Source organism: Canis aureus, chromosome 19 (genome assembly GCF_053574225.1).
Source record: "Canis aureus isolate CA01 chromosome 19, VMU_Caureus_v.1.0, whole genome shotgun sequence".
NCBI lineage: Eukaryota > Metazoa > Chordata > Mammalia > Carnivora > Canidae > Canis > Canis aureus.
The window spans coordinates 45,085,832-45,103,075 of record NC_135629.1 but is presented as its reverse complement, the minus strand read 5'-3'; the positions used below and the strand labels follow the sequence as shown (position 1 = coordinate 45,103,075).

General features: G+C 56.3%; 2 protein-coding genes across 2 annotated transcripts; both read right to left on the bottom strand.

Moving 5' to 3' along the window:
• Positions 1-2,307: 2,307 nt before the first annotated feature.
• On the bottom strand, positions 2,308-8,103 carry HAPLN4 (hyaluronan and proteoglycan link protein 4). Its single transcript, XM_077859265.1, has 5 exons — positions 7,946-8,103; positions 6,902-7,019; positions 6,227-6,589; positions 4,307-4,648; positions 2,308-3,890 (listed from the first exon to the last, which is right to left on the bottom strand). The coding sequence occupies exons 1-5, from the start codon at positions 7,946-7,948 to the stop codon at positions 3,499-3,501; spliced, it is 1,218 nt and encodes a 405-aa protein (XP_077715391.1). The 5' UTR covers positions 7,949-8,103; the 3' UTR covers positions 2,308-3,498.
• A 1,133-nt stretch (positions 8,104-9,236) lies between these two features.
• On the bottom strand, positions 9,237-16,511 carry TM6SF2 (transmembrane 6 superfamily member 2). The gene is made up of 10 exons (XM_077859266.1): positions 16,317-16,511; positions 14,590-14,693; positions 14,062-14,159; positions 13,890-13,993; positions 13,417-13,499; positions 12,902-13,026; positions 12,081-12,182; positions 11,672-11,764; positions 10,871-10,990; positions 9,237-9,988 (listed from the first exon to the last, which is right to left on the bottom strand). The coding sequence occupies exons 1-10, from the start codon at positions 16,409-16,411 to the stop codon at positions 9,782-9,784; spliced, it is 1,131 nt and encodes a 376-aa protein (XP_077715392.1). The 5' UTR covers positions 16,412-16,511; the 3' UTR covers positions 9,237-9,781.
• Positions 16,512-17,244: the final 733 nt, after the last annotated feature.

Below are 17,244 nucleotides of genomic sequence, written 5' to 3'. Positions count from 1 at the left end.
GATGTCTCCTGGCAGTGAACTGTGTGGTGTAGGATGGGAAAGAGCGATTTTTCTGAATAGCCAACGTCAGGAAGGGCTCTATCCAGGTTGCCATCCTTTAGCTCTCCTTCAGGTGGGCCCTAGAGACCTCCACTCCAACAGTGCAGCAACTCCAGCAGAAAGATGGTTCCCTCGGCCCCATACATAGGTCCACCAAAATCCCAGGGACTCAGTCTCAAAGTCCGCCTGCCTCCCTGTCCATCCCTGGACCAATCAGGATTTCCCAGGGAGGGTGCCACAGCAATCATTGGCTGAACTGGGAGGGGGTGGGGTCAGGTCCTACGAGTATCATTCTAAGAGTGGTCGTTAGACAGTTACATTTTCCTGGAAAAACTAGGAAACTGGAACCGCGGAAGGGAGAAAGAATGCCAGCAGGGGAAAGGTCGGATGAAAGAAATCCCGTGCACTCATGCCTGGAAATATGCCCCTTACCACTCCCCTCTTCAGGGAGGCGAAGGCCCATCAGCCCAAGGTGGTCTAACCCAGTGGCTGGGCCACCTTCAGGTGAGTGGTCGGAGTCTCTAAGCTCTGTCACATCGGGTATTGAGGGAGTGAGCAGTGACATCGACTATCTCACTTCGATAACCTGATCACTTTTACAGCTTTTTCTCTTTTCCCTGGGCTTGTATCCAGAAACTTTCAATGTTTTTCACTCCACCATCCCCCCACCCCCACTCCACCTCTGCACCAGGGATAACTTGCAACCTCTCTGCCTTGCTGGTGCAAGAACTTTCTGTCCAGTTTTTGCACACTTTGTACCTAGGGAATTGAGAGGAACCACTGGATGTGTCAATGACCCAAGCTGGACTGGGCTGAAACAAGCCAGACACATGGGGGAGGATGCAAGAAAGAGAGTGAAGGCAGACTGGGGGAAAGGAGGGGAGATATTGGAGAGAGGACAGTCCTGGGGAATGACGGGGGTGGCTTCCCGACCAAATCATCACCACACACCCCCAGCTGGGAAATACTTTGCCCACCTAAGTGCATTCATGAAGTAATTACCCACCGGCTGCCATACAACAACAACAACAACACTTTTTTTTTTTTTTTTTTTTTTTATTGAGCCCCTGCTATATGCTTTGCACTCACTGGGACCTCAGAACAGCTCTGGTACAGAGGAAGAAACAGGCTCAGCGGGTTGTCACTTGGTCATAGAGGCAGGATTCGAACCCAAGCCCACCTGATTCCAAAACTCATAGATGGGTTTCCTTAAGATGGGTGTGACAGTAAGGTGAGGGGTGGGATGCTTCCAGGAGGGCCCTCAGTGCTACTTCATGTAAGACCTTGGAGCTGAGGTCTCCCATAGTTGGGGTGGCTTTGTTCTCGGACCATCTCTCCTGAGCTGGCTCTCAACATGGGGGTCAGGGGTGGAGGGTGGGGAAGGAGGGGATCTGGCTGGGTCCTAATATCTTAGCACAAATTGTCCTTTAGAACTGGGGCTCACTGCGGATTTTGTTTTTTTTTTTTTTTTTTTTTTTTTTTTTTTTTTTTTTTTTAAATTTTTATTTATTTATGATAGTCACAGAGAGAGAGAGAGAGGCAGAGACACAGGCAGAGGAAGAAGCAGGCTCCATGCACCGGGAGCCCGACGTGGGATTCGATCCTGGGTCTCCAGGATCGCGCCCTGGGCCAAAGGCAGGCGCCAAACCGCTGCGCCACCCAGGGATCCCTCACTGCGGATTTTGAAGTTTAAAAACATTCCATCTCTCCTGGATCTCTAAGGAATGAAATGAGGAGCATGGGGCCGTTAGAGGAGAGAGGAGCTCAGTGAAAATGGAGATGTGGTCTCAGAAGGGAAAAGGGGAGCCCAGAGCTTGCACAACATAAAGGGCCAGGGCTGCCAGAGTCGGTTTTCTCATCTGTGCGGCAGCAATGAAAACACCTGGGGGTTGCAAGAGTGTCTCATGCACTGTTGTCTGGGATAGTTAGCGTGCAGAGGATGTCCAGCAGCTCCAGAAGTCCAGCCATATCTGGGGATGCTGCCTGGGGCTGGGCCTATCTGGTTAAGGGGCAGACATTAAGCTCTATGGGGTGCAGTTACAGCCCATAGTAAGAAGTTCCTGAGAGCTGGGAGTTGGTTGTCATGGGGACGATGCAGACAGTCTCTATGGTGATAGCTCGGTGAGGGGGTGCTGCTGACCTGGGAAAGCCTAGGGGGAAAGGTGTTCTGTTACCTCAGACACCAGAGTTTGGTTTCCATAGCAACAGCTATGGGGTTTAAGCAGCTTGGAGGCAGAGTTTGGAGGGTGGCAAGGAGCTGGCATGCACCTGGGGAAAGGGACAGGGTGTTTCCATGGTGAGAGCCAGGGAACTGAATGCTGGGTCACTCTTGGGACAGTTAGAGGGTTGGAAAGGGTGGTCTTCCCGACTGTTGGTCAGGACGGGGACATCCAGAAGTGAGTAGTAGCTCTCTAATGTCCGGAGGGGAAACGTGTGGTAACCATGGTTACAGCTGGCGGAGGAAGGTACATCTCCATGGGTGTGACTGATGAGGGAAGGGCTGTGTGACTAGGTTACAGGTAGAAGTTGGGCTGGTCGCCTTGGTAACAATGGGAAGTGGGACAGCTTGTCTCCATAGTGAGTGACATGGATCCTATAGATCCCTGGGCCCAGGGGATGGTCTCTTTGGTGACAGCCAGGAAAGAGGCCATCAGGTAGGAGCAGATTTGCTCCCTCCAGAGATACCTGAGGGGCGGGGCATGGCCACCAGTCATGCGAGCCAGCTGGGGCATGTCAATCTGTTTTAGTGGGTGACAGACAAGGCAGGTCTTCCCTGAAACTGGAGGGGTGGGGGTATTCAGGGTGACCTGGAAACATGGCCTGTCATTCTGCACACTTTGAGGGATTCACAGGGGAAGGAGGAATAGGGATACCCAATTTCCAGGTCATCATTGGGGAGAGGACAGAAGCCCAGTCTCCATGTGATCATGGGGCGTGATCACCGGATGAATTCGGAGATTTCCATTTTTTCTACATGTAAGGGGGAAAGGGGTTCAGTGTCCAGATGACCATAAGGGATGATAATCTTCAGTCTCCAGGGAGATGTAGAGGCCCTGAGGCCAATCTCCAGATAATCCTGGGGGTCCAGCCTCCAGGAGACCATGGGGGATGGTTCTGTCTGTTTTCAAGTAACCTCGGGAGGCGTGGTCAGTCTTCAGGAGACCTCAGGGTCTGTTGCCCTCCGGGGTGTTCAGGTGGCATGCCCCATCTCCTGGGGAAAGTCGAGGGAGGAGGGGAAGTCCACTGTCCAGGAGAGGTGTGGCCTTGATCAGTCTCCCAGAACTGGCTAGTCTATGAGGACCCCAGGGGGCGCAGCCAGTGTTCAAGACCACAGGAAGCCCCGTCAGCCCGCAGGGCGCCGCAGGGGGCGTGGCCAGTCTCCAGTCACGTGGCCGGTCTCCAAGAGACCGCAGAGCACTCGGCCAGCCGCCAAGCACCCCAATCATCTGCGCCCAGGGCCTAGACGCGCAACGGGGTCCAAGCAGCGGGGTCGCGCGCGCCTCCGGCCCAGCCACCGCCTCCGGCCCAACCCCAGCCCCAGCCGCCGGGCGCGGGGTCCGGCGCACCGGGCGCGCGGTAGCAGTAGACGCCAAAGAGGCGGCGCGTGGCGTCGGGGAATCCTAGGCTGCGGACGCCGGGCCGGCGGCCGCCGCAGCGCGCGCGCGGGTTCACGATGGGGTAGCGCGCGCTCCCGTCGGCCAGCCAGCCCGCGGTGCAGCGGTCCAGCAGCTGCAGCTTCCACGCCGCGAAGAGCTGTCCCACCTTGGCCACGGCCGCGCCGCGCGCCGCGCACGCACGCGCTGCTCCCGAGAAGGGCACGGGCCGCAGCGGCTTCAGGAAGAACACACGTCCTGCAGTGGAGTGGGGGAGAGTGCTTAAGGCCAATCTCGGGAGCTGGCCTCCCCAGGATTCAGACGCTTTCCACCTCCCACGTGCCTGCAACCCAGGACCCGAACCACAGGACTCAGGAGCACCCCCACCCCTGCAGTCCTGGATCCCAGCCTTGGCCGGGGCAGCGTCGGTGCCAGGCGATGCTTGACTGCCGCGCCTTGGCAGTCCGGGGGTGGGATATCCCGGTCTGGACCCCCCGCCCCGAGGGTCGGAGTGGATAGAAGGGGCTAAACGGAGGAAACTGAGAGGGCGGGAAAGAGATTGAGAGGGAGGGGGACCTGGAAGAGGACTCTCAAGGGGCGGGGCCTCGCGGACAGGGCGGATCCCGAGCCTGCGGGGGGGCGGGGTCTCCTCCCCGGGGGCGGGGCCTACACACCCGGGAGGTTGGATGTGAAGCAGAAGGCGTCGTAGCGTTCCTCGGCGTTATGGCGGTAGCCGTAGTTGCGCACGCCCCCGGAGGCGCCGCCGCCGCCGCCGCCGGTCCCGGCGCTCCCGGCTCCGCCCAGGCCGCCGCAGGGCTCCCGGGGCTGGCTCACCGGGTACTGCACGGAGCCGTCGCGCAGCCAGCCTGCATTGCACCAGTCCAGGCCATCGCGCCAGGCCGCGTGCAGCTGCTCTGCCGACGCCAGGATGCCGTCCTGCTCAGCGCAGGCGCGCTGCGCCTCGGTGAAGGTCAACTTGTAGCGGCCTCCACGGGGGTGGTAAGGGAAGACAACGCCTGGGAGGACGGACATAGGGCTCAGCTCGGGAATCCCAGCCCTCCCCTACCCACCTGACATCTGAGGTGCTGCATAACTCTTCAACCTAGAGTTTCCACTCCATCCCTCACTCTGGCCTTAGTCCTACCACACGGGTTCTCAGCTCACTTCCCTGTGGTTCTCCTTGCCTTACGCATGGGATTCACTTGACCTTCCCTTTTATTTACTTAATCATGGCCACCCACTTCTACCACTGGAGACCTTTGCTTATGTACTTTGTTTTCCACTTTCCATCTGCTGCACTCCTATTCATCCTTCAAAACCCAGCCCCCACCACCCTTCTTCCTTCAGTCTTTAGTGCTTCGGACAATTCCTCAGCACTGGGAGCTATCATCTGGTCAAGCCCTGAGCTCATGGAGCTGGGAATGTCTGTGACCACTGCTGACTCACCCAACAGGGACCCGAGACCTCTTTGATCCCCAACATTATCCAGGGCAGTTCCCACTGGTTTCTCTTCCACCTTCAGTTCTTATAACTTGTCCTTCATTGGACCTACAGTCAACTCAGCTCATCAGCATTCTGTGTGTATGTTTGAGGGGCAGACCTTGGAGATGGAACATGCATCTTTCAGCAGACTCTGGGAGGAGCAAACAGGGGCCAGAAAGAAGACCTGGAGCCTGAAGGCGGAGGCTCGAGTTCTAACTCCGCCACTCACTTGCATGGGCAAGGCTCTAACCTCTCTGAGCTAGTTGCTCATCTGCTGGTAATAACATCTCCCTCAGACTTTTTGGGAAAATTAAACAAGAGACTTCAAAGACCTCTTCAAGCTCTTTGAAAATGTCCAATAAAGAAGAGGTGCTGCTATTATTGCTGTCATTTGCTATTGTTGGGAGGTTCAACAAGTAAGGGCTCTGAAATCTCTCCCAGAATCTTCTCTGGGGGACTGAGGAAGGCGACCCAAGTGGGAGATAACTCCTCAGATAGAAACCCCACTTTCCAGCTCCAGTCAGAGCACCCCATCTCCCAGCCGCAGTGATTGGCTCATGGATGGACACATGACTCAACCTGGGCCAATGAGGGACAACCCTGAGACTCTAGCTAGCACTGCTAGGAAATTAATAGCTAAGTTGGAGGAGGGAAGCCTGGCTCTACTTTTTGGTTCCATCAGGGGAAACCTGCCTGAAGAACACTCACTTAGGGAAACAGAGCTGAGGGACGAATTCCTGACATGGTGTGAGTGGATCTCCCTGGATTTCGCTGGGCCTGGATACTACCCCCAGGGTTTCCCAAAGCCCTTACTGTTGGCACTTTAGACTGGATCATTCTTGGGGATGTGAGGGGGGAGAGACACGACTGTTCTGTGCATTGTAGGATGTATTGCAGCATCCCTGACCTCTGCCCACTAGATGCCATCAGCAACCCCCTCTAGCCATTGCCAATGTTCCTGGGGGAGGAAATTCACCTCAGATCAGAACCATTACCCTACCCTACCAAGCCTCAAATTCTTTTAGGCCAACTTGATTTGGTTTCTGTCCTTTGCAATACTTCCTACCCTCCTCCCTTAGAAACTTGCTTCATCCTGTCCATAAGCTAGTTACCTTCCAGGTCCAGCTTGACCATGCCAGTGTCATCCTCCAGCTCATTGGTGACCTCGCATTCGTAGCGCCCGTAATCCTGCAGCGTAACATTTCGGAGAACCAGGGAGGCATCCCCGGGTCCATCGCCCTGCAGTTCGGCCCGCCCGCGGTAGCTGCCAAATGCTCGGTGCTGGGGCCCCAGCGCCACGAAGACGTCGGCAAAGGCCAGTGGATCCACCACCTTGGTCCACTTGAGGCGCACCCCGTCGTGGTCGTGGGCGGCTGCCTCATAGTGGTAGCGGCAGGGCAAGACGATGGTGCCCCCCCTGTGACTGACCACCTGCCCAGGCGCCGTCTGCACCACCACGGAGCCCGACTCACCCTCTGCGGGAGGGTCAAGTAGGGTTCAGAAGAGGTCCTAGGGGGCAGGGTGGGGAACCTGGGGAAGGGAATCCCGGGAAAGGGAATTCCAGGGAAGTGCTGTGGGAAGAAGGCTTGGGCGGAGGTCAGGGGGTCGGAAGGTTAAAGGAGATCAAGAAAGGGAACTAGGACTCAGAGGGTGAGGGACTTGGGGGGGGGGTGTCTATGACCCTCAGGAATGCTCCATGCCTACCCACTGTATCCTCCCTGCTCCCAGGCAGTCACATTCGGGCAGGACTCCTGCAGGGCAAGACCCGCTTCCGCTGTCAGACTCACCGAGCACGTGCACGACCTTCTTCCGTCCGCGCTGCGCCCCTGCGGGGGCCGTGAGCAGCAGGACTCCCCAGGCCGCAGCCCAGAGCGCGCCGGCACCGAGGGCCGCCCGAGCACACACCTGGGGGCACAGGGTACTCGGTCCCGCCTCCTGGACTTGGCCTGTCGGAGGACCAGCCTCCTGACCTTCCTTCCCCACCGCGAGGACTTCTCGCGTGCCCAGGTCCCCACCCTGGCCAGGGTCCCAGAGGACTCGCCCAAGGAGAAGGCTGGCGGACCCTTCCAGCCCTCCCCCTCCCCCCACCCCCCTACCCCCCTACCCCCGCCGCACTCTCCCGGGACTTCACATTCCCGCTCCTCCGCCAAGCCCACGCCCCCGGGCTCACTTGCCCAGGGTCTGGCGCCCGCACCCCGCCAGCTCCCCTAACCCCAACCCCGAAGGCTCGGAGCTCCGCCCCCTTCCGTGGCCGGCCCCGGCCAGGATTGGGAGGGAGGGGGGAGGAGCTGGAGCAGCGGCAGCGGCAAGGTTATCGGTGCGCCAGGAGACTGCAGCAAAGCGGCCGGGGTGTGGGGGCGGCGGGGGAGGGGGGTGCCAGGGGGAGAGTCAGAGAGGGGTAGAGACGCGGAGAGAGGGCGAGGGAAGGGAAAGAGACAGAGAGAAAAGCAGGGAGAGATGAGGAGAGACGGATGGAGAGAGAGGGAAAGACACAGAGAAGGGTAAGGAAAGATGGAGAAAGGGTAAGGAAAGAAGGGAGAGAGGAAAGAGAGCAAGAGGGCAAAGAGAAGAGAGGGCTTGGAGGGAGGGAGAGATAGAGACTCGGAGGATGAGAAGAGGGACCAGGAAGACCAAAAGAGGGAGAGAAAAGTAGGGAAAGGAGAGGCAGAGTTGGAGATGCAGAGATAGAAGAGGGTGAGAGACGGGAGGGACGGGAGAGACGGAGCGGGGAGAGACTGAGAAGAGAAGCACGGAGGGATGCAGGTTCAGACACGGAGCCAGACAATCCCAGAGAGGCACCTACCGGGACCCGCGCCCGCGGCCCCACTCACCATCTTGCCCGTGCGGCCCCCGCCGAGCGGCCCCTACGCGCCGGGACTGAGCTCCCCGCACACCCAGGAAGGACTGGGCAAGTCCCTTCGGGCGGCGCAATCCCGGCGTCTGCCTGCAAGGGGAGGAGGGAGGCGAACGGGGGTGCGGGGAGGAGCTTTAAAGGGAACGCGGCGACGCGCACTCGTCGAGGAAACCCGGGCGCGGGCGGAGGAAGGACCGCACTGGACAGTCAGTGCAGGACAATGATCCTGCTGGCTGACCTTGGGTGGGCAGAGGAACCTCTGGGCCTCAGTTTAACTCTCTGTAAAATGGAGGAAGGGGGACTGACGGAGTCTTCCATCTAGGATGCCCAAGGTGAGCCGGGGGGCTGAGTAACCTGGGAAAGGGGCGTGGCCTGCAGGCCTCAGTTTTCCCATTTGTCACTTGGTGGCCATCGAGGTGTCCTGGGCCCTGGCACCCAAGAGGGGCTCACTCGGCGGGGTGGGGGCCCACAACAGTCACACACTCTGCAGAGGGAACATGCAGCAACAGGTCCAAATCTGACTCTGCCTTTTACCTATGTAGGACCTTGGAAGAGAGACTTGGTATCTTTGAGCCTCAGTTTCCACCCCCAGGAAATGGAGTGCTGTTTTTTTGTTTTTCAGGTTTTATTTATCTGAACTAGACAGAGAGAGAGAGAGAGAGAGAGAGCATGTGCAGACAGAGGGAGAAGCAGACTCCCTGCTGGGCAGGAAGCCTGATGCGGAGCTCCATCCCAGGACACTGAGATCATGATCTGAGCTGAAGGCAGATGCTTAACCGACTGAGCCACCCAGGCACCCCAAGTACTGGTTCTTTGGTGAAGATCCAAAGGTTAGACATACAATGGGTTCCTAAAAAATGTTGGTAGGGGTGGTGAGCAGGGGAGCCTGATCAAGCCTCTGACCCACTCTGGGCCTGAGTCACCCCGAACCTGGCCCTTTACCCAAGTTCAAAAATCAAATCAGGAAAAAAAAAAAAAAGAGCCTTTCCCCCCAACCCCTTGGCTGCCTCCTCAGCCCCAGTTTCCCCAAAATATGAGCCAATCATACAGCAGAGTCAAGGTTATAGGGTCCACGGTTGGATGGGCTAGGCCAGGGCTCAGTCCTTTAGCTCAGATGCATCCAGGAGCCATGACCTCTGATCAGGACATTTGCAGCCTACGAGCTCAGTTTCCCCATCAGGAATATGGGGTGAGATCCAGCATTATAACACTTGAGGTTAGCCCTTGGTAATGGTATATGGTAGGTGCTTAATAACTGTGCCACACCATTTGTTATTATAATTTATTGTCAGATTTTGGGTGTTTCTCTCCTGACTGACCTCAGGCTGGTCTTTGGACCTCTCTGAGCCTCCATTTTCCCCATCTGGAAGATGGAGCTGTGCACACCAGCCAGAGGCTGACTTCTGCTGTCCAGCACCTCTGGCTCCTGGTGGTCATGCTGGCAGTGATGGGTAGGCCCTCATGGGGTGAATGAAGCAAGTCCTTCACCTCTGAATCCTGAAACACTCAGGCAGCAGCAATATTTGGGCATCAGAAGGTTTTTTACTAAAAGGATCCATGGGGGTATGATGGGTAAATTCTGGAGTAGAACAGTCTGTATGGGATTGGGGTACCATGACAGTTGAACATGTCTAGGCCTCAAGGGCACATGTGTCCCCTGGGTCTCCCATCCAGCTCATTGGCCTGATACCACCATAGCCAGAACCAAAGACACCTGGAGATGTACTTTCTATCTCTAAGAGACCCGGCCCACCCTTCCCACAGCAGGGCTGGCTGGGCATGGAAACCGAGTCCTGGGTCGTCTCCAGCCCTGTCAATGCTCCTTCTTGTGGTGTGCCAGAGGACCAGGGGGTGGGCGCAAGAAGAAGGCAGGCCACCACAGGCAGCGGAAGGCCAGCAGATGGGGACCCAGCGCATATAGCAGGTTGTACCCGAAGAAGCTGGCCCAGGCGTCGTCAGGCACGCGGTAGGTGAAGGGCGTGCGAAGATGCATGGAGGCACCCATGTGTGAGAACTGTGCCTAGTGGCCACACAAGGAAGATGTATGTCAGGAGCCAGGAGAGAACAAGTCCCAGCAACATCCCACCTTAGGGAGCCCAGGGGGTCCCTGTCCCTCTCACTGGCTGCTGACATGTCTCCCCTCTCTAGTTCATCTGTCTGCCTCTAAATATCTCTGGGTCCACATTTCCTGTCTGTCTATGAACCTCTCCCCAGCTGTCTAACCATTACCATCTTCACACTGTTGGACCCTGTTTTCCATCTCTGACCTGGGTCCAGCTCCTCCTCCCTACCCCAGGCAGCTGCCTTTGACACAAATCCTGTTGATTCTACCCCAGAGATGTCTTCCAGGTCTCCACTGCTCGGGCCTCAGGCTTCATAACTTTCCATCAGGAATCCTGAAACAGGCCCCCCAGCTCTGACTGGGCCCTCCACAGCTCAAACACATTCCATGGCTCCCCCAGCTCAGAGTTCAAAGCCTTCAGTATCTAGCTGTCAAATTCTCTTGCCTCTGCCTCTGTGTTGTGGTTCTACTAAACCACTATCCCCCTCTATGTCTTTATGCTGTTCCCATTTCTGAAATGCTCTTCCTTGCCTAGAGAATTCATATCCATACACCAAAGCCCAGCTCCTATGCCCACTCTTCTAGGAAACGTTCCCCTTCTGGAATTGCTCTCAGCCCCTATCCTTTCCTCTCTCTAGTTATGACCCCATAGGGTTGGGAGTGTTTGGGTCAGGTACTTTCTCCCCGTAACTAGGGAATCCTAGGGTACCAAGCTGGGGCTGGGGCCTCTCAGAGGCTCAGCATCACTCTGTTCAGGGAGAGCACAAAAGCAATTGATGGGCAGGCAGAAAAATTTCTTCCCTACAGACCCAACCACACCTCCCCCGCCCCACACCACACCTGGCCAACAGCTCCAGCAAACACCAAGGCCCAGTCAGGCAGCCAAGAACAGCCAGGGAAGATGAGGGCATAGGCAGCCAGGCCATAGAAGGGCATAACGTAGAACATGTACACCAGCATCTGAAGGACACACAGCCAATAGAATGAGCAGCAGCTGCCTTCCTGACACCCCTGAGGTGGAAGCCCCAGGGAGGATCTGACCAATCTCAGACCTCAGGCTCTCTGCACATCTCAACCCTGTGTACATCGCTCCTCTGTTTCCCTTGCGTATCCAGCCCCCTGAGCTCCACCACATACATACATGCACACACTGAACCCACCCACGTTATTCCAGAAGTGGCAGGTGACCCTGGCCTGGCCAACTGGAACACTCCAGTCCCCCCTGCCCCCCGGCCATAATGATCAGTGACAGGATGGGCATATTATTCAGTGATGATGGCATGTGGGCCAATCAAAGCCTGCCTGAGATTTATGCTTAAGCTCTGGAGATATAAAAGCTCACATTCCTCTGGGGTGGCTAAGTAGGGCAGATGGCAGCCTGGAGCTGCCCAAGACTATCTCTGCAATCCCACAGAGTGACTACTTGGGAGTGGAGTCCATGCAAAGAAAACAGAGCCCAGAGACACAGGTAGCCTTAGCTCCTAGATCCAGCCATACTTGAAGACCATATCTGTCTTCCAAAATGAATTTTTGATAGGACAACAAACTGACTTGTGTTTCTGATACCTGCTTCAAAGAGGACTTGCTAGACCTCTATCCATGGCAGGACCATATGCTCTCTCTTCCCATCTGTCCTCTCACCTGCACCTTCGGATAGGCCACGGGGTCCCGTAGGTATGGTTCGTACTGATAGATGTAGACAAAGCAGGCATCTGTGGGGCAGTCAAGCACCACCTGGAGTAGAGAGACAAACCAACAACCTACCTCAAGAAGCCATTTTTCCCACAAGAAGCCTTTTCTACCCTCCCAAGCGAGTCCCATACCCCTTGCTCTGGCCTCCGTTAGCCTTGGTTCTCTCTCTTTGGCTGGGAAGGGTACAGAGAATGGGGCTTTGTCATGGAACACTCAGATGAGACTTGATGAAGAACTTCCCTGGTTGATGAGAAAGGCAAGCAGTGGCCTTTTTGCATTGGCTAAAGGAACACGGTTGACGGGGACAGAAGAGTGGGCTGGAGGCAGAAGAAAGATGGGTTGACAACTGCAGACTCACCAGGCCCCGGAAGAAGGTGAAGAGTCCAGTGAGGGTGAGGTATATGACAAGGGCCAGGTCAACTGGACGTCTCAGGATGCCCTTTCTTTGTTCCTCCTGTACCTGCCCCATAGGAGACAGACAGTGTGAGAAGTCTGGTATCCAGCAGGCACTCAATAAGGCTTCATCCCTTCTTTCCTAATGGCCAAGGAGATGCTTCCAAAGAGGCAATGTTTCTTTTATTTTTTTAATATTTTATTTATTCATGAGGTATACAGAGAGAGAGGTAGAGGGAGAAGCAGACTGCCCGCAGAGAGCCCAATGTGGGATTCGGTCCCCAGACCCCAGGATCACGACCTGAGCCAAAGGCAGAAGCTCAACCACTGCATGACCCAGTGCCCCTACCACCCGCTTTAAATATTTTATTTATTTGACAGGGAGAGAACACAAGCAGAGGGAGCAGCAAGCAGAGGCAGAGGGAGAAGCAGGCTCCCAGCTGAGCAGGGAGCCAGAGCAGGGACCCTGGGATCATGACCTGAGCCGAAGGAGACACTTAACCGACTGAGCCACCCAGGCGCCCCCAAAGAGCCAATGTTTCCGATCAGAAGTAACTCTAATGAGGGACACTCGGGCATGTTTTTTTTTTTAATTTTTATTTATTTATGATAGTCACAGAGAGAGAGAGAGGGGCGCAGAGACACAGGCAGAGGGAGAAGCAGGCTCCATGCACCGGGAGCCCGATGTGGGATTCGATCCCGGGTCTCCAGGATCGCGCCCTGGGCCAAAGGCAGGCGCCAAACCGCTGCGCCACCCAGGGATCCCAAGGGCATGTTGGCACTTACCATAGTGGGGTTACAGCAGGTTGGTGCCCTGGACTGGTTGAAGATCCTCATGCCAGCCCAGCATGGGACTAGCACATAGGGGATGGCAAGGAATAAGGTAGGTCTGACCTCTGAGCTGTATTTACCTATCATGGTAGGAGGGAGGGAGTATCACTCAGTGAGGATCACCCAGGCCTGGTGTGACCCATGAGTCACACCAGACCCCCTGGCTGGAAGTAGTAATTCACAAATGCAATCTTTATTCAAGCTCTGGCACCTCTGGCTCCCCAGTGCTCATAAGGTGGTGTCCATGTTCCTCAGCCCGGCCTGCTTCAATTTACTTTCTGGATATGGCTTCTATGCTTCAGCTGTTCTTTGCTCCCCTTTGATACACCCTGGGTGTCCCTCCTGCTCAGCCACCCCCACATACTGGGCTGCCTCTCCCCTCTACCTCCCAAGACCTACTTATGAACCTTCTAGGTGTAGCACAGTGACCCAGACTGAGGAGATGGGATCCTTCAAAACCAAGTCCTTACCAAGGATGTTTCCTGGGAGGAACACAAGGATGGTCATGATGAAAGATCCCAGCCAGTATAGTCCAAGGTTCCGGTATCTCTTCCTGGGGCAGGGGATGTGGGGTGACCAATAGATGCCTGTTCCCCAGTCTCAGAGCCCTAGCAAGGGTCTACCCTAGGCTCCTCAACTCTAGGTCCCTCCCAGTTTTGTCCAGGACAGAAGAGACAACAGGGAGATGAATGAGGGACTGAACAGATCGTCTGTCTGAGGACAGAAGTGGCTGCCTAGGCACAGGAGTGTACAAGACAAGAGAGCTGACTACCATTCACTCCTGTGACATTCCCTGGAAACTTCTCCTGACCACTCCTGGCTGGAGCCCTAGAGAGGTCTTTCCTCTACAGACACTTCTGATTGCATCCAGGATTGGGACCCCATCTGAGGACTTGATCTCCTTCCCAGGATCCAAGTGGCACTCACCCATCCCCCCACGAACCTTCTGCGGATGGCACCAGCCATGGCCAGGTAGAGGAGGTAGTGAACCGTGCCATCCCAGTAGCAGATGAAGATTCCGTGTGCAGTGCGCAAGTAGGGCTCTCCCTGCAGGGGCAGGTCAGGGCTCAGCTGGGCAGCAGGGCAGGAGGCATCCCTGGCGACCCCCTACATACCTCCTTGTTATAGAAGTCCATGAAGCCCACCACATAGCCATCTTCCTGGAGAGCAATCAGGAGGTCCACCACAGAGGTGAAGGAGAAGACAGCAAATACTGTGGGGAGAGTGGGCGGGGCATGGCCCAGGTGGGGGCGGGGCCTGAGGCAGTGTGTCTGGGACCCAGAGTCCAGGTAAGGAACTAGGCTCAGCTGCTCCCAGTCACCAGTCCACAGGTCACATGACCCACAGCCCTGCCTCTTGAGGAGGCACAGTCCCTGCCTCTGGGAGTCCTCAGGCTGAGAAGGCACTGACCCTGCCCTCAGGAAATCCCAAAGTGATGAGGAAGTATGGTCTTTTAGGGGCTCCCAATCTGATGTAAAGATACAGTCCTGCTCTCAGGAGCCCCAGGTCTGAAGTGGGAGGTCCTCTGAGGTTCCCCAACCAATGAGGTTTCTCCAGTCTCTTTGAAGTTCTCCAGTCTGATGGAAGCCCTTTAAGGGGATGGAGGAGGCCCCTGCTCACACCGTTCTCTCCTACTGACTTACCAGCATAGAGTGGGTCATAGTAGATCTCGCCGGGGGACAAGTTGTAGATAGTCACAAAAAGAAGACCCAGGATCAGGGCACTCATCAATGCCAGCCCCAGGGGGCTATAAAGAGGGAAAACAAGTCAGAGAAGCCAGGCCCAGTGCTGAGGCCCCACCCCACCCTGGTGAGGGCAAAAGCAGGTTCCAGGATGCTCCAGATATTGAGACTGAAATTTTTCCATCCAGGAATCTCCTATCCTGAAACTGCCCTTTCCCATCACTAGGCTGTTACCTGAGCTGTTTCTCCCTCCTGGAAACTCCTTCCAGAAATCTCTTCCACTTGGCAAACTCCTACTGACCCTTTATGGCCTATCTTTCATGGTTCCTCCTCTAGGAAGCCCTCCCTGACTCCCTAGAAAGACTCATTGCCAAACTTAGGCCAAGTACAGAGGGGGCATCAGTTAACTCTTTCTGACTACACAATCCATCCCGTCACTTGCTGATATATGTTTGATTCGGTTTGCTGCCAGTCATTCAACACCACAAAGCCACTGTGTGGCCAGACCCAGCTTCTAAACCTGTCAGGTCTCTAGTGCTCAGCACTGTACACCTCACTTTCTGAACCTCCTGACTCCTCCCAGCTGAAGTCCAAATGCTTCTATCAACTCCACCCAACCCCTGCCCAGATCTGTCCCAATCAACCAGGTAAGACAGGTCAACCAGTTGCATAGATAATAAATAGAAGCCAGGATGGAAGCCTCCAACACTAGTGGTAAGAGTGGGAAAGCTCTCCAAGGTCCTACACTCCCCTACACTCTCTTCAAGCTCCTACCTTTTCACGGACCCCTTTGACACCTAAGATCCCCATCCTGGCCCTATCTGACCAACAATGACAATTATACTAATCAGATGAGACCACACAAGCCTATGCACATGATTTGTAATCCTTAACTGTAACTATGGGATGAGGTCTAGGATTATATTCATTACACACTGAAGAAACACAGGCTCCCAGAAGCAATCAGGCTCACCCAGGATCCAGGGGGATGGAGGCAGGAATTTGTACCCAAGGAGCCAACCCCACAGTCAAGACTCCCTCTACCCCATGTCTTGAGTTGAACTAGGTTGGGGAGTGTGAGGGCTTGCAGATGCCCGGCACCCTAGTGACAAGATCCACAGGGCTGGGGTTAGGAGACAAGAGAGGTCACAGCATGTGGGGGACACTGAGGCTAAAGACAGGGTGGGCCAAATTTTAACAGAAGAAAGTCTCAGGCCTGCGATAGGCGATGGAGGGGTGGTGGAACAGAACTCCAGTGTGCGTGTGTCAAGAGCTGGGTAATCAGAACCTTATCTGGGGCAATACTTTGACCTTTGGTAACTTTGGAGCTGGGCACATCCCTGGGAAGATCCCAGAAACCCTCCAAAACTCTGCCCTGGGGGTGGGGGGGGTCCGCTCTGTTTCTCAACCTCCTTTCCCTTCAAGCCCAAAATGTCCTAGGAGCGCCCCCCCCCCCCCCCATCAACACAGAGCTGCCAGGCCCGCGGAAAGGGGCCTTCAGGTTGCATGGCGGGGGACAGTTCTGGCCTAGCCCCCTCCCTCCCGGCAGGAGCCGCGCAGGGACTCAGGGCTCGGGGGAGCCAGGCTCGCCGCCCGCGCATCCTCGCCTCCCGCCACCGCCGTCCCGGTCCCCCGTTCCCCCTCCCCCGAGGCCGCCCCGGCCCCTCCTGGCCCCTCCCCTCACGCACTGCGAGAGCGCCGAGACGTGGCTGAGCACATAGGACAAGGGGAGGGCGCCGAGCGACAGAGCCGCGATCTTGCCGGCCAGCGGCGGGATGTCCATGGTGGCGGCGCCTGGACCCAGGCTCGGTCCCCGCGCGGCCTCCAGGGCGCTCCGCAACTCCGCGGCCCGCGCGTCTAGGTGGAGGGGGGGTCAGCAGGGACCAGGCCGGCCCCGCCCCGCCCCGCCCGGCGCAAAGGTCGCCCCCCGCTGCGCCAAGGGCTGGCTGCTGTTCCCTAACAGGCCAGCGCGTCCTGGGGAGCCTGAGGCCCCTCGCCCTTGCAGCGGTCCCTTCCCCCTCCTCTCCCCTCACTTCTCAGTAGCCTTCCCCGCTGCCCAGCCTCAGTTTCTCTAGTAAAGGCTAGAATACCTTGTCTCTGGACGCTTCCGCTCTTGAGGCGCGGGACTGCAACCTGGAGACCCCGGGCTAGCAACTTCGTTCTAAGTGAATTTGTTCTCCAGACCTCCTTCTGCACTTCTGCTCTCTCTGTCCTAAGGACCCGTGTACCTACCTTGACCCTGAACTGGTCCCGTTTTATTTTTAAGATTTTATTTATTCATGGGGCAGAGAGGCAGAGACACAGGCAGAGAGAGAAGCAGGCTCCCCACCAGGAGCCCGATGCGGGACTCCATCCCAGGACCCCAGGATCACGACCTGAGCCACCCAGCTCCCCAAAAGGGGTCCCTTTTTAATTCCACATTCCCTAGACATTCCTCCCTCTAGGATCAAGTGGGCATTGGAGGCATTCCGCGCTGATGGACGAACCTCCATTGCTTGGACACAGAGTTTCCTTCAGGGCCCTTAGATTTGAATGTTCACAGTGGCCACACATGTTTAAACGTGTGTCCCAGTGTAAAGTTTTGACTCTGGGGATCATCTGGAGGCAGGCAGCCAA